Source organism: Myiozetetes cayanensis, unplaced genomic scaffold, assembly GCF_022539395.1.
Source record: "Myiozetetes cayanensis isolate MyiCay16 unplaced genomic scaffold, myiCay2020 scf40, whole genome shotgun sequence".
Classification (NCBI taxonomy): domain Eukaryota; kingdom Metazoa; phylum Chordata; class Aves; order Passeriformes; family Tyrannidae; genus Myiozetetes; species Myiozetetes cayanensis.
In genome coordinates, this window is record NW_026087632.1 from 319796 (window position 1) to 339386 (window position 19591).

Below are 19591 nucleotides of genomic sequence, written 5' to 3' on the forward strand. Positions count from 1 at the left end.
AAGCACTGTATTTATTAAGGAACTGGGAGTCAAGTATCAAACTTCCTCGAAGGATTCCTTGTTTATCCTCATTTAAAAAAAAAATTAAAAATTCATTAAATGTTGAATTGTTGTGACTGTGGAATTTGCAGATGAAGCTCTCTAGAGAACTTGTGGCTTTTTATGAAAATAGGAGTGTGGCAGAGAAATCTCCCCAGGCTTTAGGTGTTTTTGGAGCTGTGCTCTCAGAGCTCCTGGAGGCCAGAGGAGGCAGGTGGAAACGAGTCCCATTCCAGAGTGCAGCCACCAGGACCAGCCAGGGCAGCTTTCCAGTGCCTCCCCCAGTTCATACTCAACAATATCCTCACTATTTTTAGCCCAACACTATGAAAAATGCCCTCATAAACAGGAGAGGTACAATAAGAAGTCCCAGTCTCTCCCCTCAGAGGGGAACAATGCTTTACACCAGGTCTCTGTTTCATGAAGCACGACCTGGGATGATGTCAAAAAAAAGTATTTTTGAGTAGAAATTTTCATCTAGTTCTTGTTGTTTTGTTTTGTTTTGTTTTTTTTTCTTTCTTTGATTGGATGATTTCTGTTCCAGTACAAGTTATTTTTAAAATCTAGAATAAAAACCACTGGGAGATCACTTTACACACTTGATATTGTAAAGACTGAGCAGCTCTTTTGCTTCTGAGAGGGGAGAAAAATGCAACACAGAGAATATAAAACTAGTTACTACAAGAAGAATTGGAATCCAATGTCAAGCCTGATCATAAATTATATTACATAAAGTATTTCAGAAGTTTGTCTTATATGGGGGTAAAGTTTAGCAGCTTTTGAAAATTTAGGAGGTTACAAGGTAAACAAAGCAAGTGTCTGGAAGAATTGATCCAGGTAGGAAGCACCTTGGCACTTGTGGTAGTATTGATAAAGTGACATAGGTTTGTCACACCTGCATCCCACTGTTCCTGTTTGCAACTGGACTTTAATCTATGGGGGGTTTAAAAGTAAAAATTTAATTCAGAAATATAAATAATGAACAAATCAGTTGATCTTTATGGGAGTATTGGTGCAAATCACACCCCTGGGGCTGTCCTCAGCCCCAACAAGTGTTCCAGTGCTGTGTGAACATGGAGGCTTTTCTTCATGTGTTGGACATGAATATCTTCCTGCTCTTCCTGTTTCTTTCTGGACTTCAGTAAGGTGTTAGGGCACAATTATTTAGGGGCTCACCGAGCCTCCCTCACCACTGCCACCCAACAGGTTCTTCTCTGGCTGCCTCCACATCCCGTTCTTTTCCTCCCAGTCAGTTCAAAAAGGATGAGGATCATGGAAGATGTCCTCTTTTCATCTTTAATAGTTCTCTTTTGCAGATAAAGCAGATCTGGGGATTCAAATATTCTGGTATGCATTCGGTCGAAGGTTGGACCTGATGGTCTTGCAGGTCCTTTCCAACCTCAATGATTCCATCATCCTGTACATTGTGTTGCAGCTCCATTCGCTCTGATGGCAGATAGTTCGGCACTGGTGGCTTCCAAAATTCCAGCAGCTCCACTCTGCTGATGCAAAGCATCCTCCAAAACCCTGGAGTCCTGTGTCCAGACCCTTCCCTGGGCAGCACATCTTCCCAGATGTGACTCTGAGCTCTGCACACCCCCACAGAGTGACAGATGCCACAAGGGGACCACAGGCAAGTGCAAACACAAATATTGCCAGGACAGGAGGCTCTGCTAACACTGAGCATGATTACACACAACCCAGGAACACCTTGGAGCGTTAATCCTGCAAACACTCACACGCATGTCTTTGCTTCTGGGCCTAAATGTTTGTTAGACTGGGTTTTGGCTGATCAGCAACTCTATCAGCCTGTCTGTCAGCTGCAGAGAGTGGTCTGCACTCTGGTTATAATTCAGCTAACTTCATATTATTTCAAGTTTTATCCTAAAATTTGAAACATTTTAAAAATTTCACTCACACAGATTAAAAATGGGAACTGAGATTTAAAAAAAAATTCCACACCTCGATGTTTCTTGGAAAACAAAGCCCAAGCCTGCAAGATACAGAGTGGATTTACCTGCAGGAAGGCAGTAGGTGCTCAGCAGTTTGGGATCTGGGAGTGTTTCTAAACAGCCTGGCCTGCCCTATCAGTTCCCTCATAAATTGACTAAGCTGTGAAATAAAAAAAAAGACAAATTTCTGTTTATCTCACTGGAAAACACAGGTTGTATTTTCTGCTATTTAAAGCCAAAGGGTCAGAGAGGGAGTTATCTGCAGTGACATGAGCTGAAATATGATGGGGAAAATATAAAGATGGAAAACACAGCTCACCTTGCCAATTATGTGCCACAGCTCACATTACTTCCCATCTCTCTACAGAGGTCATAACTCATAGCCAGGGAAAACGAAGAGCAGAACTCATCCTCTGCCTGCTTTGGGAAGTGCCTCCTCCTTCCTTGGTAGACTATGTATGGTCTTGCAGGTTTTTTTTTATTTTTATCTTTCTTTAACCTAGCCTGAGTGATTAATAAGAATGGTACCTTAAAAAAAAAATCATTGGGGTGCCCTCATCGTATTTTTTTCTTCCCCTTCCATTTAAAGTTTTGGGAGTTGGTGCCTAAAAATATTGTACTCACTTCGAAATGGTTGGTTCCCTATAAATCAGCACTGTGGTTTTACAAAGATTAGTGCCAATAAATAAAATAAATAGAGTTTCTTTAAGAGGCATTTGAGACTTTGGGGGTTTTAGTCACTGCCCACTTTCACAAGCTGAAGTTTCTTTCATCGACACATGAAATTCTCGGAGAGGAACCACTCCAGGTATAGTGACTACTTTGGAAAATACCTCCTTTAAACTTATAAAGTTACTATTGGAGGCATGTGCATCACAGAAATCACAGCCAGAATTCTGGGAGTTCAAAGAAGTCTCCCCTTCTCAGAGGGCTCTGAGCCCCCCACAGCCCCCAAGATAGGAGATCTCCTACCTCTCTCACAAAATGCAATCTTTCTGTTTCTCTGGAACATGTACTCACAAGACACATCTGAAGGCAGGTATGAAAACCTTCTGATGGGAATTTCAACTGCAGTGACCTTGGGGCAATGTTTTATCTTCCTGTGACAGTCCCTGCTGAGAAAGATTGACTTTTTGGCATAAAGCAGCGTGCTCAGGTTTGGATGATCAGCCCATATTTCAGCCTGGCCTCTGTTTTGCCTGCAAATAACTGTTCTCCTGCAAGACACTGACAGTAAAAACTGGTTGTAAGAGCTGGAAACTTAGCACTGAAATTCAGACTCTGACCTTGCTTGAGCAGATAGCAAGACTCCTGTTAATTACAAAATTTCTTTTCTGTATATATTGGGAAATTCACAACCCAGTGGTTCAGAACACAGAGTATTTACCAACCTTGCTTCTAAATATTGGCCTAACTGAATAGTGCAGTAGCACCTAGAACCTAATTTTTCACAGGCCTGTCCAGGTAATCTTCCATGCAACATAAAAACAACAAGGATTTTCCTGCCAGAGTTCAAGGATCATTTGGACAATGCTCTCAGGCACATTGTGGGATTCTTGGGGTGTTCTGTGCAGGGCCAGGAGTTGGACTCAGTGATCTTTGCGGTTCCCTTCCAGCTTGGGATACTCTCTGATTCTACCAGTGGTTGTTTCCTTGGTCAGTTCTTTTGTAATTCAAAGAATTGGAATTTAAAACCTGACACACGAGACCACAGCAGTTTTCCAAATCAAAAAGCTCTACAGAAATGGTTGAAGGTTAAATCCTTTCTTGAACCCACCTGTACTGGGATGTTTTCAGAAGTGTTTGTCTACAACACAGAGGCAACATGAAGTTTTACTCTCATCTTTTCTATTTTTTTTTTTCTGTTAAATCCACCAGACCAGAGAGGAGAACATCCTGGATTTTATTCTCTTTCCCATACCAGCAAGAGCTATTCCTGACAGCTACTGCACAAGTTAGCCAAAGGATTGGGCTTGTAAGACAGTTGTCATTTGCTTCACTAGGCAGGAGCGGGAATGTCCCCTCTTCCTTCACGTTGTTCAAGCCACAGAAGAGAAGTTGATTTTAATACATGGAATAAATAAATTCAGTCCAGTGCAGTGCATAAAGGGAAGCCAACAGCCCCTCCTGGTTTAATGTTGCATCTGGGTACACCTGGAACGATCCCCCAGCCAAAGGCACAACATGCAGAGGGGCTGAGCTGCCCAGCTGTGCTCGGAAGGGTCAAGACCAGTTTGGTCCATGTGGATTCTTGTTTTGATTTCAGCTTCCCTTATTCCCGCTGAGCAACACCAGGTGATGATACTGAAGCATTTCCCAGTGCAAAAGGAAGCAAAGAAGTGACGCCTTTGGGTAACACCGGGATGAAAACTTGGCTGGAGGCAGTTTAGCTGTGATGTCCTTTGAAAGCCATCACGACCCCCCCGGCAGGGCCCAGGGCAGCTTCTGCAGGGCTGTAAATGCAGATCCCACAGATGTGCACTGCAGTGAGTTTCCACCGTGCTGTGCTGCTTTGTCGAGATGCAGGTTGCACCATTTTCACTTGGGAAGCCTCATTCAATAGTGGCAGGGCTGCTCACTCAGGGAAAAAGCGCATGGGGTTTGATTTCTGCCCTGTGATGCCAGTGCAGCGCTGTCCTCCAGATCCCATGGCGTGTAGGCACATCCCAAGGCAGTTATTTCAGACAGTTACTGCCACAAACAGCAACAGGAAGTTCCTGTTCCCCACCTGTTCACAAGGTGACAAAAAGGGCCACTGAGGTACCTGATGAGAAGCCTTCGCTGCACCACTTGTTCCTTTCGTGATCATCAGAGCCCAAATCTGATTTTCAGACTCTATCAAAGGCTCCACTGGTCGTTCAGACCTTTAGGCTTGAACCACATTTCACCTGAAGGGAGGTGGGCAGGAGGCTTTTGGTCTGTCGTGCTTTAGCGCCGCGGTTGGGGCTGTGGACGTCTCCAGGAACAGAACTGCTGACCACCGTAACAAATGTATTTGTTGTTAAGTGTGTCCATAACTGCAGCGTTGCGTCATCTCCATGGTTATTTTAAAAATTCTCTTTGTGACTTTACATTATTAATAAGGTATCTACGGAATTGTCTAGAAAAAACATCCTGGTGTGGATCTTGATGGTGACTTTCTCATTTCCCAGTCCTCAGCTGGAGCAAACTGGTGTCACCTTCACTCTGTTATTTCTCTCCGTGTTATTGGCACTATTGTCACCAGCTGTCATGATAAGATATCCACAGTATGGCAGTAGGGAAGAATCTCTCTTTTGAAGGACAAACCAGATAAAATGACACAAGAAATATATGCTGTGCACCGGTTGGAAGCACAGCTGTGACGAGCTGGAAATCAAGCCTGTGATCACAAATAGGCCTTATGATGCATGGATGAGTTTAAATGGTTGCTTCCTATAACTCTACAAATACACTACCACTGGCAGATTGATTATATGTGATTTTTAAAAAACACACATGTGCTACAGATTAGAACAGGAAAACATTTGATGCTCTCTTTCTACTGACTTCCAAGTGTTTCAGCTGTGCTGCCATTTTAAAAATAGGGAAAGAGAAACACAGAGCAGAGTGCCACGATCAGCCACACAACAGTAGGGCCATGAGGGGAACTCACACCTCCTGAATCACCCTGAGCGGCAACAAGAGAATTGGAATAATTTGGTTACATTTATATAACATTCATAGAACAGATTACCCAGTAAGGGTAAAGCAACCTGGTTTGGAAGAGGTTTGGACTTGCTGTGTCATCAAAATTGTGGCTGGGAAATAGTTCACAAGAATCTGTGGTATCCGAGGGAACTTATTTGTATGGACTGACACACACGAATGCCATTAGCATAAGAGTTACTCAGGCACATCCTCCCAGATTGATCTCAGCCTCTGCTCGCTGCACGTGCCCGCCTGAGCCACATTTCTGTCATTCTGAAGTCATCTCCTAATCATAGAGAGAGTCCATCAGTGCCACTCCAGAGGCAGGGAGGGAGGGATGAGCTCATGTGTGGCTCACTGACTTTATTGCAAGTGGCAAGACCAAGGTGCCCCACTTACTTCCCAGGTAACAACCCAGGATGCAACTGCCTGAAAAATACCACCAGCTGCTGAATGCTAGGAAAGGAGCTAATGTTTAGGTGCTGTTGGAATAGTGTTTTGTAATACCCTCTAATTAAAAAAGCACCAAGGGCACAGCATCTTTGCCTAATGGTTACCTGGACTGTTCTTGTGCAGTCCCCTTGAAACACCTCCTGTAGGGTGTGTGGTCCTTCATGTCACACAGCTCTTGACTATTTAGGGTGAGGCACTCAGGCCTGAACTCCTCCTATTTGTGGCTATCAGATTTGACTTATGGCTTTATGGCACCCTTTTTAACCAGGGTGAGACATTATTTCTCTGGAATATTCTCAGTAACCTAAAACACACCCTGACAGAGATCCAAGGGAAAGAGAGACCTGTAAAGAACATGCTTTTTCCTTATAGCCATAGAAAGATGAGCTATGTCAGATATTCAAGGTTTCTATACCTGCTGATAGGGAAGAAGCAGAAGAACAGGGAGACAACCTGAGCAGGGGTGGTTACACTGTAATATCTCATGGTGTTTGAGAGCCTGAGTACTTTTACCCTTGAGACCCCAGGAATGTCTGTGCACAAATAAAATCCACCACTGGATTTTAAACCTCTGTGATTTTTACAGAAGTTTGCTTTAAAATTTAAATATATAACCTGTTTAAATTTGAATGTTTTGGTTATTCTTTAAATGAGTTTTATAATTTGGATGCCATTCAACTCTTGACTGTGTTCCGAAACCAACGAGGAATTTGCCCTATCCATCTTAGCTCATAATGGATAGATAGAACATATTAAGAGTTATCACCTCAAAAACAGATCAAAGTCTACTTCCTTTAATATTGACTTTCTTTAAAAGGACCTAAATATAACCTACTAGCTAAATAATTCAATTTTCGGAGGGAGGAAAGGAACTGAGAGCATGTTTATACAACAGACCACAATAACTCTACAGTTTTCTGATTTGTTAGAGAAGAAAAAAATCCTTCTCACATTTTCTGTTTAAGGAAATGTTACTCTTAGACTAAATGAGCCCAAACCTGTCAGCCATCCAAATGGACTCTTCACTGACATAAGTGGCAAACACTTGCATACATCACTGACAGGAAGAGCTCAGCTCAAGGAACAGAAACAGTGAGCTAATCTCAATAAATGGTCCTTTTTCAGATGTTTTACAATGTTGTGCAGGGGGCTTTTTACCTTCTCTACTTGAGTCACTCTTATTATCAAAGGTGTTGAAAGGTGGGGCTTTGTTGTTGTTCTCTTTCTGTTCTATCCCTAAATATCTCCAAGGTTTTGGAAAATACACATATCAGTGTGCACTGATGTGATCAAATACACATTCAGTGTTCTCAGAGAGTACCTCTGCATTTCATGGGAATGCAAGGAAGGAGGTACTAGGAACATCTCCTGCCATATGATCAAACAGTGCCTAGGGCCAGTCCAGAGGGTTTCCCCACAGCTGCTCAGGGCTCTTCCTGCTTCTGTTCTCAGTCCCTTCTTCCATTCTCATGAAATGCTGTGTTTTCTATCCTGCTGAGCATTGTTCAACGGGGTTTCTGCTTTTATGCAACCACGTTGTAGATGGGGAAGAGACCAGGAGGCCTCAAGGCTGGAAACCATAGAGCCCAACTTCAACTTCTGGGTGCAGAATGTGGTGCTGTGAGTGATTAACTTTCAATGGTGGCTCTAAAAATGACTAACCTGTATTTGGGACACACATTCCCTCAGTCTTTGTATTTTAAGTGCTGTGGAATCAAAAAAAAATAACCAAGTAAAGTCCACCACTATGTGTTTTGCAGAACAGGGGTATGAGAGTTTTAACCTCAGCTGTGTATTGTGTTTTTCATTATTAATGCTGGTTCAGTTAAGAATTTTGTTATATTTTGTACTGCTGCAGTACATGAAAACGCAGAAACTGGAAATGGGATCTTCTGCCTTTTGATTGGAACAGCGTTTGCAAAAGCCCTGACATCTCAAACCAGAACACACCTGCTCTTTCTGCTGGGAGAGAGGGCACTGGAATCCCTCACAATGACCCTGGTTGTTGCACCTTAGTCCCACCGGGTACAAACATCAGGCCAGTGTCTCTGTGGAGATGCCTGCACCCCAGAAGTGTAATTCCATCTCTGCCCAGCATTCTGAGCACTGCCTTCAACCAGAACTTTTTGTCCATCCCTAGGTACATGAAGAAGTACACACAAATGCAAAACCTTCTGGAAAGGATCTGTGAGAGGAGGACAGTGCAATCCCGTGGTGGGAGTGAACCACAGGCAGGTTGCCTGCCGGGAGGCAGCAGGGATGTCAGTCCCGTGGGTAACGACAGCCCGAGCTCAGGTGCCGGTCCTGCCCCGGCATGAGCTGTGTGATCCCGCTGATCTTCCCCAAACCAACAGCCGTGCCCCGTCACACCCCCGGGTCACACCCCCGGGTGCCCACTTTCGGCGTCCTGCGGGGGGCAGCCCATCAGTGACGAGCAGAGAGCCAACGTACCCACTTTGAGCTCCTTCCCGAAGACGGTCCTCTCTCCCAGGGCAGAGCAGTTCCAGCGCCCGTTGCGGAACTGGAACTGGCACTCGTTGATGCCCATCTGGGACCCCTCCCCGATGACGATGATCGCGTCGGGCCTGCTCTGGCAGATCGCCCGCTGCCGGGGGGCGAGCCCCGGGATCTTGTTGCAGATGATGCTCGCTCCCAGGGCCACCACCGAGGAAAAACCCCTGCAACGACAGGACACCAGAGCTGGCTGAGCGGAGGTTCGTCCCGCCGGCAGACGCAGCACCCCGCTGCCCTCCCGAGCTGCAGGGCCCGGCTTTGGCAGGTGCCCCCGGAAAACACCCGCCTTTCCCCCTGTCGCTTCCCTCTCCCTCTCTCCAAGCCAAGGCAAAGATAAGGAGAGCGGGACCAAACTTCCTCGTGGGTGAATTAAAGCGCACGCAGCGGCGTTGCCGGGCCACGCACAGACAACGGGCCGGGAGGGTTTTCCCAAACCTGTCGAACAGTTAGAGGAGGGAGGGAGAGGGGGAAGGCGGACAATCCCCGCTCCCTGCCCGCGGGCCGCGCCGCCTCCTCCGCACCGAGCGCACCTGGACGGGCCGGGGATGCTGCGGGACCGGAGCGTCGCACCCTCCCTGAGCCCCGCTCGGTGCGGGCGGAGACGGCTCCGCCGGCGGAGCCGCCGAGGGATGTCCGGGCGGGGAGGCGGGGCAGGTACCCGGCAGGTACCCGGCAGGTACCCGGCAGGGACATCCCGCGCCGGGGGCTGCCCGGGCATCCCCCCGGCTGTCCCCCCGGCAGGGACCGCCGTCCGGCCCCTCACAGCTCCGCACATCGCCGGGGCCGCCACCTCCCCCCCGAGGTGCGCGGGCTTTACCTGTCTCTTGAGAAATAATCGTGATCACCACTATCATCACCTTTTTTTTTTTTTTTTTTTGAGACTTCCCGAGTTAAATAGTAACAGGTCTGGACAGGTTGGGCTGAGAGCGAGTGAGAGCGCGATTGTTATAAAAGAAAGAGGGAAGGGAAAAAAAAAAAAAAAGTTACTTACCCGATCTTGATATACACAATCCCCAGGCTCAGGAAGATGTGGAAGATCCAGCGCCTTGTTTTCCTGTTCATATTCCTTGCTTGCCGTGGCTCAGACCAACACGCGAAACGATGCCCGGCGCGCTCGGGGCCGTTCCGTGCCGCTCCGTGCCGCTCCGTTCCGTGCCGCTCCGTGCCGTGCCGGTCCGTCGCTGGTGGTGCCGCGGTCACGGCCGCCCGGCCGAGCGGGGCAGCCCCCGCCGCGCCCCGCAGCTCCCGCCGCTCCTCGCCGAGCCCCCGCCGCCTCTCACCATGGCCCCGCCGGGGCTCCCCGCGCTGCGAGCCCCGCGCCGGCTGCGCTGCTGGCACAGGAGCGCCGTGTGCGGGACGGGCTGCGGGGTCCTGCGAGTGCCGGCCGCGTCCCCACCTTCAGTGGGAATTGTCTCCCTCTCTTCTCTCTTCTTTCCCACCCCCTTTTTTTTTCCTCTCTTTCTCTCTTTTTCAGCTACTTGGGCGTGTTCTCCTCAGGAGGGAGTTGTCCAGCCGGGGTGGGGGGGGGGAAGAAAGGCAGGGAGGTGGGAAGAAGGGGAACCAGGAATTGCAGGCGGATCACCTGCCTGCAGGGAGGCTCAGGGCGATCCTCCTCCTGCGGGCACGGCTCGGGGGAACGCGGCGGGGGCTCCGGGGGTTGTCACCGGGGGGCGCCCCCGGGGCTGGCCCCGGCCCGCCGGGCGGCATTGGGGCCGCCGCGCCCGGCTCGGCCCGCACCCCGCACCCCGCGCCGCTCCGCGCCCGCACCGCGGCCAAAGCTTTGACTCCGCGCTCGCCGCCCGCTCGCCGGGGCCGCCGAGCACCTGGGGCCGGTTTTATGCGTGTGCCCCGACGCTCCTCCCCTCGCTCTGCCTCCCCGCAGCCTCCCCGGCCCCGCGTCGGGTGAGCCCCGGGCGGCCGAGCATCCCCGCAGCGCCGCCCCGTCCCGCACCGCGGGCAGGTGCGGGGGGCGGCCGCCCCCAGCCTCCAGCGGGCTGGAGCGAGCCCCGTGTTCCCGCAGTGCCCTCCCCGCAGTGGTTTTGTGACTGATCTCCCAGTGGCAGAGGCAGGGCTCGGTCCTGCCGGGCCCCCGTGGTCGTGGGTTCCCGTCGGGTGTCCGCGGTCCGAGCCCACGGAGGGGGAAGGGGGCAGAGCGGGGGCTGCGGGTGCTCCGCGGGGCGGGGGGACCGGCCCGGCAGAGAGGAGGATCCCGTCTCCTCGTTGCGGGAATTTACACGGATATGGTGACTATTTTATTATCCACTTCAAATATTTCAAACAGGGAGGTTACCTAAATGATAACAGGGGTGTGGTGCGGGAATTGTTCTGCTGATAATGTTTTTCTGAAAACAAAAACACGATGACAGGATCCCTCAGGGTCCCTCCGAGGAGCCGGTCCGGATCTACCCCCCCGAGGAGCCGGAGCCCCCCTTGCGGGGCAGCGGGTGCGCCCGCAGGGACCCGGAGCGGGGGGACGAGCGGGGGTGCAGCCGGTCCTCAGGGGGTGGGGGCGGCCAGGTCCGTCCCTGCCGAGTGCCCACGGCCCGGAGTGGGGCTCCCACCCCATCTCTCCATCGCTCCCTTCCCCGGTGCGGCGGAGGATTCGCATCCCCTGGGCGCCCCGCAGCCTCCCCGCGCGTCCTTCCCACGGGCGGCCGGAGCCAGAGACTGGCCCGGGGTACGGAGCGGAGTGCGGGGCATGCGGGAGGTGCAGTGTGCGAGTGTGCGGGAGTGCGAGGGGTGCGGGTGTGCGGGGTGCAGTGGAAGGGGCAGGGTACGGGAGTGCCGGGGGAGGGAGTACGAGGGGCGCGGGGTCCGCGGGTGGGAAGTGCGGGGTGCAGGAAGTGCGGGGGGTGAGGGAGTGCGGGGTCCAGTGGGCGCGGGGGCTCAGGGTGCGGGGAGGGCTGGGTGCGGGACTGAGGGGTGCGGGGTACAGGGAGTGTGGCGGTTGGTCCAAGGGGTGCGGGGGGTGGGAAATGCCAGGGTGGGAAGCGCGGGGGGCTCGGGGGGTGCGGGGGATGCGCGGACGCCCCGCGGGCAGCGCCCGCCGCAACCTCTTTATCAGAGCGACACCCGGCGGCACGCAGGAACGCGCCGAGGGGAGGGGAGGCAGGTGCGGGGGGGAAGAACAAGAGGGAAAAACAGGGAGAGGGAAGAACAGGGAGGGGAAGAACAGGAGAGGGAAGAACAGAGAGGGAAAACAGAGAGGGGAAGAACAGAGAGAGAGCAGGGAGGGAAAAACAGGGAGAGGGAGAACAGGAGAGGGGAAGAACAGGGGAGGGGAAGAACAGGAGAGGGGGAACAGAGAGGGAAGAACAGGGAGAGAGGGAAGAACAGAGAGAGGGGGAAGAACAGGGAGAGAGGGAAGAACAGGGAGAGAGGGAAGAACAGGGAGAGAGGGAAGAACAGGGAGAGGGGGAAGAACAGGGAGAGGGGGAAGAACAGGGAGAGAGGGAAGCGCGGGCAGCAGCGGACACAGTGGGCAGCCCTCAGCACCTACAGGGCATTTGGGGCGGTGGGAGCAGCCTCCTCAAGGCTTTTACAGCCTCCAGTGGAAAAAATACCAGGCCCCCATCCCTGAAGCACACCCAGCAGCAGGTACCAGGTGTGAATAGAAGGCAGCATGTACCGGTGAGAATAAATTCAAGGCTTAGGACAGCTCCTCTTTGGGTGGGAAGGAGACCTCCCAGCAAAGGCAAGTGCCATTAAGAGCGGGCAGAAAGGCCGTGTTTCAGTCTGCAGTTGTCCATCCTCTCCTCTGACCAGCAAGGATGTTATGTGTGGGCTGCTCGGTGCACTGTCCTCTGTGCACATCCAGCAGCTCTCCAAGTGCCAGAACGTGCCCTGTCACTGCAGCCACACACCAAAGCATCTGTTTTGCCTGTGCAGATCTGGCAATGCAGGTCTTTATTTTTTGCAGCATACATAGCTCGGGACAGTGATGCCCTGATCCATCAGCTGGGCTGCTGAGGGCTAGGACCATCTGAAACAACCTCCAAAATACTGCAGGTGAGTGACAGAGCTGCTGCTGAACAGGACTCAGGATCACAGGGTGGGGGTTGTTGCTTTTTTTGTTGCTCTTAGTGCGACTGGTCACATTGGTTCAATAGTCCTTGAGCAGAAATGGGCAAAAAAAGTCTCAGGAGTCTCATCCTGAAACAAAACTTCCTTTCCAAAAAGTAAATCTATGTTCTGAACACTAAAATAACTGGGAGGTCGTTTTAAATTTGCTTCAGAGTTTCAGTCCATGTTCCCTGCTCTGGTGATCTGGCACATAAAACACTGTGCAGGAGATCTTTAGGCTTCATTCTGGGGATTTTTTTGGCATTTCTGATGTTTAGTATAACTCAGCCTCAGCAAGTCATCTGTTTAGCACAGCCCGGGGGTATGGGACAGGTCAAGGCTGAGCAAATTGTTGTCTTAGGGTTCAGGAAGAGCAGAAAATGGCAAAGCTGTCTCAGAAAATGAAGATAAATAATTTACTGGACTAATCAATAACTTGCTCTGTTCATTCCTAAAAAAAAAGTTGTGACCTAGATATATGTGAGCATCTGTGTGTGTGCATGTGAAGCATATATAAAATAACATTCCTGTGCAGATTAAAGGAGGTAGTTTGGCTTGTTTGGCAAAGTTTCTCAGAGTTTTTTAATCATTACTTAAAATGCTGTAGACTTTAAATGGTCCTTTCAACCATGATGCCTTTTGAGTGGGCTGCAGTAACTAATCTTTACCTACCACCTGTTTTACAGGGCATGTATATCCAGCTTCCTTTTTTTACACTGTCTTCATTTTTATTCTTTCTAATAAATAGATTCTAATATCTGCATAATAAAATCAATAGGAGGTATTATGATAAATTATTCTACTTCTCTTAACAGAGTAAAGTAATAAGTTTTAGGAAAATTGGTAAATCAACACAAAACTTAGGACAACAATTAGAAATCAATGACAGAAAAGGAGGCATCAGAAAATTGCCTGTGGCAATAGAAATGAACTTGAAACCATGCTCTTAGAAGGATTTAAAAGAAATCCCAGAGCTCCTGATTCAGGAGAAGGGGTCTGCAGGTACAAAACCAGCCCTCAGGATTCTCCTGGAAGAACCTTGTGTCCTCTCTGCAGGAACTTGGGCGGCAGTTTTTGCCCCTTCATGAAGCACAGCTGTCTGTGCCATCAGGAAGGGACAGGCCTGGTCCAAACACGCTCCTCTGACCTTACCAGGGAGAGAGTCCAGGGCAGGGGGAGAGGAGAGCCTGGCTCACCCTGCCTCAGGGGAGACCACCTGGTGTGTGCTCAGCAGCCCCTGCCCAGGCACCGGGCAGGATGGACCGTGATGCTGCACTCACTGGGTGTGAGCTGGCAGCCAGGGGGACACTGAGCTCCAAGGAACCATGGAATCCTGGAATATGCTGCATTGGAAGGGACCCACAAGCATCATCGAGTCCATCTCCTGGCCCTGCACAGGTCCATCCCCAAGAGTCACCCCCTGTGCCCCAGAGGATCATCCAAACCCTCCTGCAGCTCTGGCAGCCTTGGGGCTGTGCCCACTGCCCTGGGGAGCCTGTTCAGTGCCAACCACCCTCTGGGGGAAGAACCTTTCCCTGAGATCCACCCTGAGCCTGCCCTGACACAGCTCCAGCCATTCCCTGGGGGCTGTCCCTGCTCCCCCCAGAGCAGAGCTCAGTCCTGCCCCTCCTCTGCCCCTGCCCAGGCAGTTGGAACTGCAGGGAGGTCTCCCCTCAGTCTCCTCTGCTCCAGCTGAACACACCAAGTGCCCTCAGTGTCCTCACACGGCTCCAAATCCAGGCCCTTCCCATCTTCCTTCCCTCCTTTGGACACTCTCCAATGGCTCAATCTCTCCCTTCCATTGTGTCCCCCCAAACTGCCCCAATGTTGAGGTGAGGCCACCCCAGGGCAGAGCAGAGCGGGACAATCCCCTCCCTGCTGCCCCCAGGACAGGGCTGTCCCTCCTGGCTGCCAGGGCACAGGGCACGGGGTCTCTGCAGGTCTGAAGTCACAGCCCTACGTACAAGTCTTGAGTGTAGGACCTGGGAGAGAACAGCGAGCTCTCCACTGTGCTTCACCCATAGCTGAGAGAAGAAACCTCGAGAACCTGTTCCATCCCAGGCTGTGGCAGAGGGAGGTTTGGTTCTACTGGCCCTGCCAGTGCCTAAAGGGGCCTACAAGGAGGCTGGAGAGGGACTTTCCACAAGGGTGTGGAGTGATAGGACAAGGGGGAATGGCCTTAAGCTGAAGGAGGGCAGAGTGAGATGGGAAAATTCTTCCCTGTGAGGGTGGGCAGGCCCTGGCACAGGCTCTCCAGAGAAGCTGTGCCTGCCCCATCCCTGGAAGTGTCCAAGGCCAGGTTGGATGGGGCTTGGAGCAACCTGTGCTAAGTGGAAAGTGTCCCTGCCCATGGCAGGGGTGGAATGGGATGAACTTTAAGGTCCCTTCCAACCCAAACCATTCCATGATTCCATGATTCTGTGGTGCCAGACCGGTGACCTGAGCCATGGGTCTCCCCTGCCTCTGCTGAGATGCTCGTTGCTATGAGGAAACATATCCCCAGGCAGAGCAAATAGTTTTATTCCAGATATGATCTCTTTGCTCTCACCTTTTACTACCCATGTCTTTATTTAGCAGCAGCAACTTTCTTCTGAACAAAGCCTAGGCCCAAGCTACACCCTGGAGCCATCCATCACTTGTTGCCACAATGGTGTTTCTATTGTTAATTGTTTGTCAGGGTTGCTTTTTGGGGTTAGGCACTGCAGTGATTTAGTACACCAGCTAATCAGCTCTGAAAATGTATTCTCAAAATAAATAAATCAAAAAAAAAAAAAAAAAAAAAAAAAAAAAACTTGAAAAGTCTGTTGGTCCTGACACAATCCTTTGGGACTGCTGGGCTCCCTCACAAAACCACAACTGGATCCAGTAGTTAAAGAGGGTCACTGCTGCTCCTGGTCTCAGCAGGGGTTACTGAAGCTGAGCAAGGAAGTTTGCACAGTCTGCTCAGTGTGTGGTTCCAGTCAAGGTTATTAATGTCTCATTTTTCATAAGCATAAAGAAATACAAGAAACATACCCACCTAAAATGAAAAAGAAAGGTTGTCTGTCTTTTTTCTTTTTTTTTGTTAAGATGGCCTCTGATAACATGAATTCACAAGGGAAAATGTGGTTAAAAGCCCATTTTGTAACTAGATCCTAGATGCACATACCATCAATACTCCAGCTCTGGCTCCCTTTTATCAGGCTAATCATAGCTGCACTGTTTTGTTGTCAAAACACCTCCTGTAGAAGTCAGACCAGAAACTCAGTAGCAAAAACGTGAGGTTAATATACCAACACTCTGTATTAAGAATCTGCTACCTCCTAAAAGCCTGTGGAAAAAAACCCACAATAAATAAATAAATAAGATTGGCAAACCCTGCTAATTTCCTGGGCTCTCCTTGGCCCACTCCTGCAACGTGTCATGTCATCAGCAACCACAGTGGCTTCTCAGTTTACAGATGTATCCGTGGGACTGCAAAAGGAGCAATAAAAAGCGGGGATGGGAATCTGTGAGGAGCTGTGGCAGGTCAGAGCTCAGGAAGGGCGAGAGCCACCTGACCAGAGCTTTCCAGAGCAGATCTGGGTGGGTTTTGAACCCTGGTGGCGATGAAAAGGTGCCTTGTTGTGATCAATCGGTTGATTTGGTGATGCAAACAAGTGGCTGGTGAGCTCAGGCCAGGGAGAGAAACCCAGGGAATGCTGTACCCTTTGAGAGGGAAGCTCAGACCCCCAGGTGTCCTCCAGATAGGGCCCATCTGAGCCAGGCTGATGGTGACCCCAGCCCTGAGTCAAGCCAGGGAGCAGAAGGAGTTCAGGCATGGACACTTGTCTGGGAGATAATTACCTGCAGCTCCACCTAATTAGGAACTGACGGGCTCAGAGGGCCGTGGGAGCTTGATGGGGACAGGGAGGGATGATTAGAAGCCAGTAGAAGAGCTGGGGTGAGGAAAGAGCTTTGGAATGGTTCTGTTTGGATGATTTAGGAGTTTGCTGGCTCTTCAGTGACTCGGAAGATGCAGCTGGTTTGTGCCAGTGTGGTGCAGAGCTGTGTCTGTGTGGGAGCACCCAGGCAGGCTCTGCTCTGCCATGGCCTCTGACACATCTGCTGGCTTTTGGAGCTGGACACGGCCTGAGGAACTCCTGAGAACATGTTTGGTGAGTCCAAGGTTTCTCTGGGTTTGGGTTTGCTCAGACTTTTTAATCCAAGCACAGATCAAGGAATACTTCACATTAAACCAAAGTAAGGGGTTGATGAAGCTGCTCCAAGCCTGAGCTGGTGAGCTCCACCCAGCCCTGCTTCTGGGGCAAACTTGTATGGTTGGGTCTTGGAATTCTCCCTGTATGAAGACATGAACATCAATTCTAAAAGAACACAGTCAAGAAGACTTGGAGGTTGTTCATGTGCTGTTTCGTAAATCCCTTGAACTTCTCCCTTTCTTTAGGAGTGGGGAGCTCGCTGTGGCTTCCTCTGCTCCTCTGGCACGTGCAAGCACACTCTGGGCCTGGTCTTGGGGCTGTTATTCCAAAATGGGATTGGGCTTATCCCTGCCTACAGCTGCAGGCTGTGTTCCCCTCCCTGGGTACCACCTCGAGTGCTTGGAGTTTGGAACCTCTGCCCTTGCTGTGCGTACCAGAGAAGGAACTAATCACTGGTACATCTGAAGTAAACTGCTCTCTCCAACAGCAATCCTTAACAGCAGGAGCAGACCTGGAGAAACAGAAGCCTCTTTTCACCAGTCATTTTGAGCTGAGCATGTGAACCCCACTGGTGTGCATCTTCTGTTCCCTCCAAGCAATGTAAATGTCACCACGTCACGCAGCGACCTCCGGTTCTCAGTGGCTCCTGTCGTTCTCTTTGTTTACCTCTTGTCCCCTGACAGGCACAAACACAGCTATTTGTTCACAGGGATGCTGCTCACCCAGACTGTTTGGAATTACTTGTTTTCCCACACAGGTTCTTTGGGAGACTTTTCTGATTCCGCCCCAAAGCAAGTTATGTGTTACAAACACGCTGGGGGAACACGTTGCATTTGCAAAAAAAAAAAAAAAAATTCCTTTGTTATCACAACGTGCATTTAGATAAATACTATTTTTGCCTTTTTTTTCCTTAAAAAAAAAAAAAAAAAAAAGAGACTTGACATTTCCTTTACACATTTATTAATGGACACAGAGGTGAAAAGATGAACCGTCAAAGCAGATTATTCATTGCCAAAGAAAGGTCTTAAACACCATGGATCTGATCCAGAAAACACGAGGCAGTCTTCCAGGCAGTGCAAGAACCAGAGAGCTGTAGAAGGTACTCCCAAGAAGGCATTTCCAGAGCCATCAGGTTCTCTCTCCCCAAGTCAAGAGAGATGGCACAGCCTGGGGGATGTGCCCGGCACGGAGCGCGTGTGGCTGGGTGGGGAACAGCCAGGGACAACAAGGGTGGTGTCCACTCCCCGGCCATGTGCAGGGCGGAGTCACAGAGCTGTGTGTGGGAAGGGGTAACAAATAGCATGAGGAAATCATGTGGAGATGAGGGGAAGCAAGCTCATGCTCGTGGCAGGAAGGAGAGAAAGGGTGGAGAAAGTGGAATGATGGGGAGGAGGGCACAGAAAGAGGCAGGTCTGCTTTTTGTTGTGACGGGGGCTGACCTTGGGCTAGCACATGTTTACACATCTGGCAATCAGCAGAAGACATTTTGAGACTGTGACTAGATTAAAATCTCCATATATCTATAATTAAAATGATAGAACTCAAACCCTGTCTTTTTTTCCAAAATAAAACTTCCCTTTTCCTCTCTTCAAGTATTGGAGATGCACTGTTACAAGGCTGATGTCAAGATGTCACCAAAAATGCACGAGGCCACGGTGATATCATGGTGTGAGAGGGAGTCAGGAGCCGAGCCACCTAAACATTATGAAATATTGTCATTTTTTTTCCCTTCCGTTTTAGCCATTGCCTAAACTGGAACCATAAAATTGGTCTTAAAATAGCCCTGCAGGTTCAAAAAAAAAAAAAAAAAAAAAGGGGAAAAGTACTGAACTGGATTTTGTTTTCCAGCCAAGTTTGTTCAAACAGCCTTTGCTAATAGGAGAGCTTTGGGGGAATTCTGTGAACCCTTGAAAAGTGTATTGTATTGCAGATATCAGGGCTCTTATCAATAATTTCCTCTCTCCTTGCAAAGCTGGGAACATTTCCCTATCTACCTACAGAGAGACATATTTTATGTCAAGATGTAAGGCAAAATAGGCCTGCCTTCAATATTTAGTTTCAAATTATGTAAACAGTATTAACTGATCTGTCAAAAATGCGTCCGTGGAAAACGCTTGACTAAGCTAATTCATGTTTTTGGAAAGGTTGCCTGTACAGACACTTGGAGCACATCTGTTTACCATGGGCCTGGTTAACACAGCCCTCCAGTTATACATTTCCAAAGAGTAATTGTGGAGTAAATACTTGAAAGGTATTAAGCATATAATTGTGAACTGTTGGGGGTCCAACGACCAGGAAGACGTCGAGATCGAGTCCGAGCACGTACTTTGTGCAGCAGGGAAGGTGTAAATGGAGGCACATCAGGACCAGGCCATGGGGGCTGGGCGTTATTGGGGGGTCTGGGCCAAGGGTTTGGGGGCTGTGGGTGGCTCTGGCCTCACTGGCTTCAGCAGACCTTGCTGGGCCAAGCCAGATGAACAGGCTTGGTGTTGGGAAGCTGAAGTTTTGTGCTGTCCTCCTGCTGCAGCCAGAGGTGGGACCATCTCTCTGATGGCCAGGTGAGGACATTCAGCAGCTAAATTTATGGTTCTAGTGTCCACCTGCCAAAATTGGTCACTTTTCAAAGAAGCCTCATGTGTTGGTCCAAGACTCTCACACAGTCACAGAGGAAAAGCAAAGTATTTGGTGTCTGCTCTCTGAGCTGAAAGGGACTTCCAGACATGA

General features: G+C 50.0%; 1 protein-coding gene and 1 long non-coding RNA gene across 2 annotated transcripts in view; one reads left to right on the top strand and one right to left on the bottom strand.

Annotated features, from left to right (window-relative positions):
• Positions 1-10365, bottom strand: part of WNT7A (Wnt family member 7A) — a 37965-nt gene extending 27600 nt beyond the window's left edge. Inside the window, exons 1-2 of the mRNA XM_050330243.1 lie at positions 9619-10365; positions 8565-8791 (exon numbers count right to left, since the gene is read on the bottom strand). Coding sequence (XP_050186200.1) covers positions 8565-8791; positions 9619-9689 — 298 coding nt within the window. The 5' untranslated portion in view covers positions 9690-10365. The remainder of the gene's footprint in view (positions 1-8564; positions 8792-9618) is intronic.
• The window catches only part of LOC126647738 (uncharacterized), an 853551-nt gene that overhangs the window by 156318 nt on the left and 677642 nt on the right, over positions 1-19591 (top strand). The gene's annotated exons all lie outside the window — the stretch shown is intronic.